Raw genomic sequence first — 13,153 nt, 5'->3', positions numbered from 1 at the left:
ATGCAGCAGCAGTGAGACGGAAGGATGATATGTATCCAACACATTCCCAGAACAGACAGCCCCCGTCCCCATCCCTGTTTCCCCACCAGTTCCAGAGGGTGCCTGAAACCCACTTTTCCAGTCCTGTCCTCCCCAAATTCAAACCTTGCTGAGGCTGCAGGTGAAAGCTGATCTGCAAATCACTGCAAAGGGTCCAACTGTGGGACCAGCAGCATCCCTCCCTGCTAAGGCAATCAGCATGGATCAGCCCATACCCCCATCTTATCTGCCACCTTTCTGGCACCAGAGGCAGCCCATAAGGCCTGGGACCAACGCAGTTCCCATGAGCTATGGGAGCAACGAGAACTTCCAGCTCAATGAAACCAGGCAGCGAGCCACTCTACCCCAAACTGATCCTGCTTGGCTGGAAACCACCTCTGGATACCTGACCATGCCCCAGCTTCTAATTCATGAGCCTGGAAAGGTTCCCATCCCCATCTCCCCACCCAGCAGGGCTGGAAGAGGGACTATCGATAGCCCAGCATGTCCATAGATGACACTTTGCAAAACACCTGGTTGAGCAACAACAGGAGCAAACGCAAAACGGAGCCGAAGAAAAGATGCCATCCATAGGTTCAGAAATGCCTCCCCTTCCCACACCCAGCTCCTTGCTACTCAGTGTGGGAGGCTGACCACAGAACCTGAAAACTGGGGTTCTCAGAGTTCTTCCACACCCAGCCAAGTTTGGGAGCTCACCATGGGCACACATCCCATCCCATCCAGAGGGATAGATTCAGCTCACTGGTGACCAGGAGCTTTGCACCAAGTGCTTCTCCCCCACGACCTGCTCTGAAATGCAGACAGCAGTTTGCACACAGCATCCCCAGGCAGCGACCAGCCAGAGCTCTACAAGAAGCCCTCAAATGCCCCCTGAAATGCTTCATCTGTTTGCTCTCCCTCTCCCCAATCGCTATAGTAACTCCACACAGGAGGCACAAAGCCCCTTCTGTGCCACCGGCTCGGCTGGCAGCGCAGTGACTCACGCAGCAGGACCAGGGTCCACTTGCTCCTCAGCCAAGCATCCTGCAGTGTCAGCCCTTCCTCAGCCCTGGCTGCGAGAGCTGCGCCCGAGGGAGCTGGGAGCACGCAGCCCGGGGTCGGGAATCAATGGGACATGTTGTTCAGTGGAGGCCAAGCTCCAAATCCAAGCAGGATTTGCAAGCACGGGTTTAGAGGGGCAGCAGGGACATGGGGATTCCCTGTTGTACACCCGCTGCAGTCATTTAATGCCTCTGTGCACTGGTCATCTCTGCTGTAACAGGGACCCTGCACATCATTCCACTTCCCTGCATCCTCAAACTGCTGTCCTTGACTTCCAGACAGGGTCAGTGAAGATCCCCTTCCCACTCCATCCTGCTGAGCCCCCAGAAGTGTTTCCTAGCTCCAACCTGGAAAAGCACAGATTAAACAGGAGGCATCCTGTCACCACTCCCAGGCTCTGGCTAGGCCACCCACACCAGTGGAAAATCCAGCTCAGCCCATGCCTGCAGGAATAAAATCACCCACGATGCTGCCCCGCAATGGGGGGAGCTAATGCAGAGACTGCTTCAGCTCTCCCAAAATCTGCCCGAAGTTTTCCAGCACACTGCAGGCTGGTCCAAATTCCTGCTCCCTACTGCGAGCTTCTGCTGCCTGCAGGAAGCAGTGGGATGGGCACGACAAGCCCTTGCAATCCAAGCCCTTCAGTCCCAAGCACATCCCAGGGCAGCATTTGCTTTTAGCCCCCGCAGGCAGCTGCTGTCAGCTCCTTCTCAGCAGTGAGGCCTCAGCACCATCTCTCCCACGCCTGGGACTCAGCACCACCTCTCCCACATTTGGGATCCCAGTAGGGTCAGTGCAGGAGGAGGTGAAGGATGGTTTGTGTCAGCTGAAAATCCTAGAAACACTCCAGTTTCTTGCAAAGGGGGTGGCTGCAAGCACAGAGCAACACAGCTCCCCTTTAGAGATCCCTCCATGTGGGGACAAAGAACAGCAGCAGGACAGAGCAATATGGGGACATATCCCGGTTATTCCTGCAAGCCCCAGGGCTGTGCTGCCAGCCCTGAGCTCATGGGATAGCTGGGAGCTGCTGGGGCAGCATTCCAGGCAGCGGAAGGGGCTGCTGGTCGTGGGGGCACAGCGCCTTGCACCCGGGCAGGGGAAAATTAGCTGACAGAAGTTCCTGGTGCGGCCGAGATTGTAACCCACGTGATGCTGCAGGCACGTAACTGCATCCTTTATGCTAAGAAAGGAACCATTTCCTCCTAAAGAGAAAAAAAAACCAGCTTAACAATTCTTTTTCTTTCCTCATGCTATAACCTCAAAGCAGCTCAAAACTGACACGCAGATTTCCTGGAACTGCTCAATTCAATCTGAATCCTCGTCTTTGCCACTGCCAACTTCAGTCCTATGAAGCTGCACCTCTCCCCATGAGGTTTATCCTTCCCACTTTGCTGGCGTGGGTGGGAAGAAAGGAACAGGACAATCTAAAGAACTGCAAATAAAACTATTTGCCTGAGTCGACCTTTGAAATGAAACCTCTCCACTGCCTCCCCAAGGCTCTGGTGCCAGCGCCAGAGTGAAGTCCTGGGGATGGCTGCAGCACAGGAGGCTGCTTCCAGAGCTGCGCTGCTTTGTTAGTGCTGGGGAGGATGTTTGGGATTCATCCCGGTTTGCCTTAATCCGAAGAAAACAGTTAAATGCCAGGGATGGGGCAGGAGGGTGGATCCCAGCCCTGCTGCAAAGAAAGAGCTGGAACAAAAAAGCATCAGGGAAAAAAAGGCATTTGAGGCAGAGTGCAAAGCAGAGGGGAATTCGGTTGCTCGGGTCATGAGAGCCAGCTCCTCACAGGCACACGTTGTGCTGTTTTCCATTGTTGAGAGTGGAAAAAGCTATCTGTGGAAGTGGAAAAAGGGCTCTCAACCTGCTGAGAGCCATCACTCATCGGCGCGCCGCGGTCCCACTGCAGAGGGGGGTTCCTGCAGGTCACCACCGCCCCGTGCACGGCACTTCTGCAAAAGAAGTGAGCAAGGAGGAGGAAAAAACCACGCTCCACAAAAAGCCCCTTGCAGCCCCAAAGCGACCTGTCAGCACACGCTGAATCAGAGCTCCCAACTGCCCCGGCCACCATGGGCACTCGCCTTTCCCATGCAACAGGCTTTATAGCAAGGGACGACCATGCAAGAGCTGCTGGAAACCCCTTGTGTCCCAGGAATGCAGCCAAAACTGGAGCCAGGAGCTAGCTTTACCCTCCAAATACTTTCCTTTAGCCATGCTACATTTTATTGTGTTCACAATTAAGATGCCAATGTTCTACCCCACACAAAACATGCAAGTTTCCAGTGCTTTAAAAATAGATCCCTGGCTGCAAACACTGACCCCCTGCCCGAGCGAGGAGAAAGAAGCTAAAACCACATTGATTGAGCCCAAAAAGCCACACAGCCCCTGCTAGCAGCAGAATCAGCCCTTCACTCTCCCCCACCACGTGTTTTGGAAATTGCAACATCTACCTTGCTTCTTGTCCATGGTTTCCCAGAAATGAAGAAAGCGCCGGCACGCCTGGCAAAAGAGAGGGATGAGGGCGGAATGGAGGAGGGAGGGATAAAGAAATCCCACAGGATCCAGCACACAGCCCTTCTTGCAAGCACCGACTGTGATATTTTAGTGGGAATGCATGGCCTGAAGCGCTCGGCGGCTTCACGGGGTGCTCCTTGCCCGGTATCCCTGGATCCTGGGGGTCCGTGAGGCCGGGAGCAGCGGCGAAGGCGAGCGGGGGGACACAGGGCAGGCAGCGCCGTGTTCCCTGTCGGAGCCTGGCCGGGCTCTGGGCTCCGGTTACCCTTGAAAGCTCAACAGTTGTAAAAACTGCAGCAATGAAATAGCAGATGACGTCAACAGGAAACTGGGGGGGAGCCAGCTCCAGCTCCGGGAGCCACTGAAGCGCTGGATTGCTACAGTGCATCCCGGTGGGATGCCTTCTCATCCAATAACCCAATCACTCCAACCCAGCCTGCAGGCAGAGCCCACTCCTGCCTCCGCCATCCCCTTCCCCATGCATCCCACCGGAGCGCCCCATGCTTCAGGACAGCCCTGCCACCACCAAGCATCCCAGCTCATCAGAGCAGAGGGAAGCCCACACGCGCTGGGTTTGGACACAGACAGGGTGGCAGGAGAGAAAGAGGTCACATCTCTTTGTGCTGCAGGTGACAGGGTAATTGCTTTGCCACTGACAACTATTACCACAACAAATAGCAGAAATATTGTTCCATGACAATACCAGCACGGAGCTTTGCAGCTATTCCCGGGTGACAACTGAGACGGCATCTCTGGTGGCAAAGTATAAATTGCTGCATGGATTTGGCTGGGGAATAGCAAAGGAGACATATGAAGGTGTGGAAAAGGAAAACCATTCCTTTCTCTGCTAACATGTGCAAGAAAAGCTGTGGCAAAGTATCGTTGCTCTTCCCCTTTCCCTCAAAACCAGCCCAGCACTGACATTCCTGATCAAAGCCAGGCTCAGCTTTGACAAGCTGCAGTTTGGTGTTTGATTTCCCTCTCAGCCTGGAGGGGAGATACTGGACCAGCTGCTTTACCTTAAACTCATTACAGAAAATACGCCTTTGTGTTGCTCCTGAGCTATTCCCTAACTTGCAGGCTGTACCAGGCCATACACATTTGCAGGCAGAAAAGTCAGAGGTCAAGGTAAACGCACATACCAACATAATGAGTGACTCTAATTTTAAATAGTGTTTATAGAAGGCCCAGAAGGACTGCGGAAGATATTTTCTCAGGCACATTCCCACTCCCAGGGTATAGTTTCAGGCACAGATCATCAGCACATAAAGGATGCTGACGCAGGAGCTGCGATTGCAGACAGCACGAAGCATCCATCCCCGGCACGATGCTGCACTGTCCTCTTGGCGTTAACTCTCTAATTCCCTGAGCCAGACATAAAATGCTCCAAGGATCTTTAGAGACATCCACCATGTCAGTGCTGTTTGGAAGCAGAAAGTCCCTAACCCAGCAGGTGGGACGGGAAGCACCATTTCCTTTGAATTAGTCCTGTTGGGTTTCAGCGCCCGAGGAGCAGGGGTGGTGTCGAGCAGAGCTTCCTGACATCTCAAAAGCATCTTAAAAAGCAAACACAGAACCCAAAACAAAAGGGAAAAAAAAAAAAAAACCAAAACATCCTTTCAAAAGTCTCACCATTGGCAGCTCTTTCAAGACGTGGCAGGAATTGCCAGTGCCTTGAAAGATGCACACCATTTGCCATTAATCATCCAGCCCTTTCTTCGTTCCAGGTAATCCCACAGGATCAAAAAGCATCAGGTGTTTCACTGATGTTAACGAAACCTCCCCACGCCTAAATGCTGGGACATCACCCCATGACAGGCAAGGGAAGCCAGGGGAGCAAATCCTGCCATGGGGAGAAGTCAAGGCACTCACTGCAGCTCCAGGTCCAGCAGGGCAAAGGCAGGCATGAGGATGGCTCCCATCACTCCCAGCAAGCTGGCTTGAATGAGTGGAAGAGCACATCCTCAAAAACAGCAATTGGGCCCCTCTCCCCACCCTTCCCCTGCACACGGGCAGCATCTCCCAAGGCCAGTTTGGTTAAGGCTGGGTTGGGAACCAGGTAAGAGCTGCTCTGTCATGAGCAGTGGAGTGGAACGTCCCATTTAGGGTCAGAAAGGAGCTTTTTGTAGGGGTGTGTTTGGGATTGAGTAAAAACTTAATGGCTTCACCAGCCCCAAAAGAAGAGCCACTGCCTCACCAGGGGAAAGGGGGGGATCTCCCTCTGATCAAAGTCCCTGCAGTGGCTGGCCACTGAATCCCAGCACCACGCTGCACAGTGCCCACTACACGTCACTGTCCAACTGGGAATTGCAGCAGTTTCCCTGGACAAGGCCGTACCACATCCACTTGCCCCAAGCCTGCAAGGCACTTGCTGTTCTGCTTACAAGGTGCACACCCCATGGGAAAGCCCCACATGTCCGAGCCATGCAGCCTGGAACCTGCAGCAGCTCTGTATTTAAACCAACCCTTTGAACCGAATCCGATCGGGAAGGGAACAGGGTCACCTTTCTCATCCCTTGGATGCTGCTTGGGGACAATCAATCACCAGTACCGAGCAGGGCTCATCTCCAGTGCAGCAGGATGTCACACCGATGGTGCCACTGGGGCTGGGCGAGGGGGAAGACTGATGCAAGGGTAAAGGATGGGACCTGCTGGTACCCAGCGAGGGGTTTGGGGAGGGCACATTAGCCAAAACCACCACCAAGCAGAGGCCACACCCGGGCTCCATGCAGCAGCCAGATAACACTGACAGGGCTGTGCCAGCAGCTCCAGGAGGATGTCACCACCCAGTGACATTCCAGTTGTATTTTTAGGTTACCTGCACAACCCCAAGGGCTGGAAAATCACCGTTTGATGTTGTGTTTTGTTCCCAGGTGGCAGCCTGCTGTCCTGCAGTCCCATGATGATGGAACACACGGGCTCCCCTCCATAAAGACTCACTTTATGAAGCTGAAAAGCACCAGTGAGATGGCATTTGCACTGTGCCATTATAGGATGTGCTCTGTACATGCAAAGAGTCGTGCTGCTTTGCACCAGAGCTAGTGCAAAACCCTGGTGCATTATGATCACAAAGGCACCTCCTTGGAGCCAGCACAGAGCTGGGGTGTGGGCACAGCATCCTCTGGGAATGGTGCCACAAGGTTGGGCGCTGCCTCCTTTGCATCCATCGCTCCAATGGGATTTTTCTCCCTAGGAAAGCAGCAGCAGAGGCTGCACCTCCTCAAAGCTCAGCTGCGGCACAATGCCAGCATGGACCTAAATGCTTGGCATGGTCATTAACCCAACCCACAGCTTGTTAGGAACCACAGAGCTGCCAGTGTCAAACCCACAGCCAGGAGCCTCCTCGTGGGACCCACACACGGGCTGCAGGCCCTGGAGTACAGCCACAGGACACAGGTCTGGAAGCAATCCCAGCCCCAACACCTTAGCTGTTAGGAGCAGGCAAAGGGGATGGTGCTTAGGGAGAAGCAAAGAGGATGCTAAACAACAATAAAACATAGGAAAGGAAGAGATAGAACCAGCATCACCTATGTCCTTCTCCCTGCCTGAGGGTACGCAGCACTCCTCAGAGCAACGCTCCTCCCTTTCGTTTCTCAGCCCATAGGCAAAGCCATGTCAAAACAGAATCTGTTTAGAATCTATAGGACCAGCTGGTGACAGTTTCCTGATAGGGGAGAAACTCAAACCAGTTTTGGAATAGATCAGCTTGACAAGAGGCACACAGTTACAATGGGAAAGGAAGGGAGTCATTTGTCTTGTTAATTGTTGGTCCTAACTCAACTCCAGAGTCAACAGACATTCTTTTTCTATCCAAACTGATGCAATTCAAGTACTTCCAGGTGTCCCCAAAACTCTGTAAACTTAGCAAGAGAGCAAAGTATTCCCCCTGCTTCCAATGCAGTTCTTAAATTAATAAACTAGCTTTCTACCATCCTCCCTCTCATTTATTTTGGGCAGGGACAGAGTGATTTCACTGCTGCAAATGATGTAAGACAGAGCAGGCACCTGCTCTGAAAATGGGATTTATGGAGTGGGGAAAATAAATCAAGGAAGGCCTCGATGTCTGCAGCTGCCTGCTCTGGGAGAGGGGCAGGAACAAGAGGCAGAGCCAAGTGCTTCCCTGGCCCAGACACTTCAGGCAGGACTTTGACATGAGCAACACCCTCAATTGAGAATGGGGCAGGCAGCAGTTCAGATGGTTCACAGAGATGTTACCTCTGAGACCCGGGGCAATTCCCCACTCCGGGATGCCCCTGGGATGCTGCCACAGCTTGGTCAGACAAAACCTGCTCATCTTCAGAGGAAAGCCTCTGATCTCCAGCAGTGACCCAGCACCACGCTGGAGGAGCAAGGAAAAGCTCATTTCTTTCCGAGCAGAGTGCCAATCTTGCAGCATACAGAAAGCAGCAGGTAAATACTCCCCTACATCTCCTGCTGTTCCACACCAATTCCTTGCTCTTTTTCATGCATCTTCAGTACCATCCCTCTTCCCTGCTGCTCTCACTGTGTCCCTGCTCCAGGCAGGAAGAAACAAACACAAAGGGCTCATCATGCCAAACGGACACAGCCAGTTGGAGCCCTCGGTTTCTGCACTGAGTTTTTCTGAGAGAAAAAAACACCCCATCACGAGGCGAAGAAGGAGCCAGGATGTCTCCCTGGGCTTGGATGAGGCAAAGGAAAACCACAACCAGGGAATACTGAGACTGTTCAGTTCCCCTCCGGCCACTGCTCAGCCTTATCTCCATGTAAAGCCTGTGACCACACTCAAACCTCAGTACCCAGCTGGAAAGCATCAGTCTTAACCACTAACAAAGCACCAAAGTCAAGCAGGAGAGGTGGCAGGTGACCTTTTGGTCCCTGTAACCCGCTTGCAGCAGGGCTGGGAATAAGGGCTGATGTAGCAAGGGGGAAGCTGGCTCCTGAAACCCCCAGAATGCAGACACAGCAAGCTGGACCTGCAGCCTCCTTTCCTGGCGTTAACCATCCCTCTGACCTGCATCACGTATCTCTTGCTCTCCCACTGCTGTTCCTCTGTCCCAGAGGACAGACTACATCCACGTTCCCAGAACAAATCCTGCATCCAGCTAGCCCATGAGATCAGCTCCTGCTGCTCACTGGGTGAGGAAGTTAAAGATAGATATCTATCTTATAAAGGCAGGTAGACAGATAAGGGAAGCACCACATACTCCATCACTTTGCAAAAAATCCCCTGCAAACATTCCTCCTTTGTTCCTCCAAACTCCCTTCTGCAAAGCTGAAAAATTCCCCCTGTTCCCAACCAAAGGCTGGGCCACCAGCACACTGAAAGCTCCACCACCCAGCATCACGCTGCACCATCCCCTTCCACCTCCCCTCGATGGGCTCTTATCTAAGGCTACAACCCCTCCACAAGGGGAAAACACTATTTAAAGGCAGATTTGCTCAGTACCCAGAGGGCAGCTTTGATTCCAGCCTGGGAAAGGCAGGGGCTCCACACGCAACGTGCCCACAGCTCAGTGGTGGTCACGACCGTGGGCTGCCAGCAGGAAGGGCACAGCCTCGCTCCGCTGCTCCTTTTGGATGGGCTTTGTATTTTGCCCCTACTTTTTCCCCCTTCACATCTTCCTCTCTCAAAGGCACCTCTCGCACTGCAGCTTTCCCAGCGTTCAGGGGAAGTTGCAGGCTTTTCCTAGTAAAGCCACATTCAAGAGCTGTCACTCCATCCCAGGAAGCCAGAGGTCTCCGCAGACAGGCCGGTCCCAACGCATCCGGTTCATGTCCCATCTCAAGAGCTCAGGGGCTGTGACTCAGCTCAGGCTGCAGCTCCTCATGGGGCACGCTCGGGGCTTTCAAGAACCATTTCTATTTCTATACGAAACAATCATTTCCTTTTAAGCCCCTTTTACCCCTAAAGAACAAGCTGAGATCACGTCCAGTGTGGTTTTCTATGGTTTTGGGGAGGGGAGTGGTGCGTGTGAAACAGTGAGGAGAGGAGCTGGCAGGAGACGTGTGAAACATCAAACCTGTTTGAGATAAAGGGAAACACACGCTGGCTCCTTTCCCTGCCACGGTTACACACGGTTTCCCTCGCTGAGCTGCCACTGTAAAACCCCACGGGGAAACCCACAGTTACTGAGCAAGCAATGCTTTGTGGATCCAAAATGAAGGGTAAACTCTTGCAGCAGCCTGGAATGTACACAAAGAAGTCACTCGTAAAGGAGAGCTGCTGGAGGAAAAGCTGAGTGGTTTTCTAACACGTTGGTAAAGCACACACAAGGCTGACAAGAGCTTCAATTACAATTCACCCACCATTTCTGCCTGGTGGTTTCTAGAGGCACCTCCTCCTCCAGCCTCTGCTTTACCTTTGTCACCCAGGCATCCTTCAAGGAACCAGGCAGGGGAAGGTGTCATTAATACCTGCGAGAAACTTCTCTTGGGCAAGAGAGCAGCATCTGCAGAGCACAAGAGGCAGCTCAGCCACATCACAGCCCTGCAAGTACCCTGGGCTTAGAGGACAACCCCAGCCCTGACACCAGCCTCCCCCAAGTCCTGGTGTTCACCACTGATGCTCAAAGCAAGGATGCTCACAGCCAAGCAACCACAGGGATCAACCAAAATCCTGGAGGAAACAGGCTGCAGATGCCAGCAGTGGGGGCTGTAGAAGCAGCAGATCTAAAACACCCACTGTACACCCATTCAAGGCAGCGTGCTGCTGCTTCCAGCCTTAAGGAAAACGGATGCTGCCAAAGAGAGACAAAGCACAGCACAAGGGTCCACACTGGTCCCCCCGCCAGCATCATCACCCGCCTCCCACCCCCCCAGCACCTACATCCTCCTTTCTGCCCCCGTCATCAATGGCCTGGGTTCGGATTCAGCACAGGGAGGATGGTTTGAGTCACGGTGAGAGCAGGGAAACCTCACAAGCCAGCTGAGCACACGTGCACACACGCACCAAACACCTCGCACTGCCCTGCCCTGCGCTGGCAGCGATGTTCTGGGTGCAGCGCGGGGTTTTACGAACAGGCACGTGGGGCTGGGGCTGCCACCCACCCCGAGCACCTTTTAAAGGTGTTTGGAAGATGACAAAGAGCAGCCAAAGCAATGCATCAGCACCGGATCGTTTCATCTTTGGCTGAGGTGCAGCTTGGCAACGTGTCAGGAGAGAAACCAAGCGGCAGGGGATTTCTAGCTATGCAGAGCAGCTGCGTTACGAAGCCTGGATGGTGAGCACATCTGGCCCTCACAAAGAGAGCCACGTCACTTGTAGTGACGAGCTGCAAAGACGTCCTTGCGTCTGTCTTCAGGACAACACACACCCCTGCAGCTGTGCTGAGCCATGGGGCACATGGTCAGGACTGATCCAGAGGGAGCATCCTCAAGGCTGCACGCTCTGCTGCTCCCTCGTCTCCCTCTCAACTTTCCCATTCCAACACCAACTAAACCAAGATTTTGATGCTACAGCAAAAAAAATACCTTCACTACACAGTGTATTTGCCCTTTGCTACCTTTAATAGGAAACAGTCTCCTCCAGGGATTGATGCACGCTCTAGGACATCTGCTCCAGCTATGGAAAATGCCCTCCAGCAAGCCGGGTCAGGAGGCTGCCATCAACACACACTGGTTAAAGACAGCCAAGGGCCACGGCACCTGACCCAGCACAGCCAACTCCAGCAGCAGACAGGCTGCTTCGTCAGCCATCCCTGTGAGATTTGGGTTAGGAGAGAACTGATACACACACACAACGCAGTATCTGGCTGGCCTGCAAGCCCCGACAAGCTGACACTCCCTAGATAACCTCATCATCCTCCACGCAACCAGCCCTGCGTGTTTATGATCTGTCAGACACATGACTGTCACCTGCCAAGCCCTGCAGTGAGCTGCTTCCCTCCTGTCCCTCTGCTCTGCATCGCCAGTCCCACCGGCACCCATCACCATTGATGGGAAGGGAGGACACAGCTTGGCACGACCCCATCGCGGCTGCAGGGGTTTATCTCCAATGTGAGAATGAAATACAATCATTAAAAGCTGCTTTTAAGTCTCTTAAAAGATATAACCGTGACTATCGAGGCAAGATACAAGGCAGCAGGGTACAAACAAGAGGCACTCGGTGCCCAACTCCAAGGGAGGAGAAGCTCCAAGCACCACCATCACCCTCAGAGAGGTTCATCAGATACAAGGAGCCAGGCTGATGGCAGTGCCAAACCACAGCTAAAGTTAGCAGCCTCTGATGGGAAATTACTTGTTTTGAGCACTCTGGAGGTTTCTTCCTTTCCAAAAGTAGGGTTTTTTCCTTGGTGGTGATGGTGTGAAGGGAGGAAGGGTGGATGCTCTACAAACAACTTCTGGTGAGTTTTGTCTCCTCCTCATCCTGCCTCTTCCACTCAAGTTGTGTTTTTAACAGAAATTTCACTTTAAATAAAAAAATAAGCATTTAATTCGAAATTATGAAATTAAGGCTTAAAGCATGTGATAGAACTAACTCAGCAGTGGCCCTCACGGAGCATAATGCAGGCAGGGCAATGGAGGCTTCAGCATCCCAGTGGGTACCAGACCCTCCCCGGCCCCTCCTGCATCCTGCCAGCTCCCAGAGGAGGGGACAACAGCCAGGCCACCACCATCACCTTCAGTCCCTTCCCAGCAGTGGAGCCAGGCAGAAATCCTGCTGCACCACACCCCAGAGCTCCAAACAGCTCCCTGAGGTCACAACCCATTTCAGAGACACCAAACTGCAGCATTGGGTGTCTTTCACAACAAGATTGAGTGTCTTTTTACACAATCTGGCTTAATTTGCCCAAAAAGGCTGTTGCACCAGCAACAGTAATTCCTGGAAGCAATGTCCTGACCTCCAGCCGAGCATGATGCTCATCATCATCCCTCCTGACCCTAAAGCCTTCAAGTGATTCCCCATTTCTCCCTGTAGTAGATCCAGCAGGACACGAGAGCAATCATGCCACATAGAAAAGCCCAGGGTTTGAGGGGGATGTGCTCTTCCAAAGTGTTGCCCATCTTCTCTTGCAATAGGTCGACAGAGCACAAAGGATGCCCATGCATTAAACCATGTGGACAACACAGCACAGGATTAATGGGGGAAAAGGTGCTGGAGAGGGTCCAACTCCACCCCGCTGCAGGTCCAGAACCTCCCCCAGCATTAAGCAGCGATTCCTTCTCTGCCCTATCTGCTGGGACCACAAGACCCCCAAATCCTTCCCCTTAGCCACACCGTAACCCACTGCCTCCCACCCGGGCAGCAGCTCTGCTCTGGCCTTTGCTGGAGAGAGAAGTGGCTGCAAGAGAAAGGTGCAAGCAAAGGCCGGCTTGGGGCCACAAGACACTACCATGGTATCAGAGATAGCAGCAGTAATTATGGTATGCCTTGGGGGGGTGAACATTTAGGCTCACAGTGCTGCCATGGAATCAGTGCAGCATCATCCCCACGCAGATAAGGGGCTGTGTGGAAATGGGTTATCTCCCAGGCTGAAAAAAGAACAGAAGCTTCCAGCTTCCACCATAAAAAATCCTCCCTGCTCTCTCCCCACCCGAAATCCCTGGCTAACACTCTGCACTACAGGGTTCTGTTAGCAAG

The 13,153-nt window shown here is 53.1% G+C and overlaps 1 protein-coding gene across 1 annotated transcript in view; it reads right to left on the bottom strand.

Annotated features, from left to right (window-relative positions):
• MAP2K3 (mitogen-activated protein kinase kinase 3) overlaps nucleotides 1–3,576 on the bottom strand; it is a 15,832-nt gene extending 12,256 nt beyond the window's left edge. The window contains exon 1 of the mRNA XM_010017804.1: nucleotides 3,528–3,576. Coding sequence (XP_010016106.1) covers nucleotides 3,528–3,543 — 16 coding nt within the window. The 5' untranslated portion in view covers nucleotides 3,544–3,576. The remainder of the gene's footprint in view (nucleotides 1–3,527) is intronic.
• Between the last annotated feature and the right edge of the window lie 9,577 nt (nucleotides 3,577–13,153).

The sequence above is a fragment of the Nestor notabilis genome, unplaced genomic scaffold (genome assembly GCF_000696875.1).
Source record: "Nestor notabilis isolate BGI_N333 unplaced genomic scaffold, ASM69687v1 scaffold19117, whole genome shotgun sequence".
Taxonomy (NCBI): Eukaryota; Metazoa; Chordata; class Aves; order Psittaciformes; family Psittacidae; genus Nestor; species Nestor notabilis.
The sequence above is the reverse complement of the archived record's forward strand: the minus strand, read 5'-3'. Positions and strand labels throughout refer to the sequence as shown.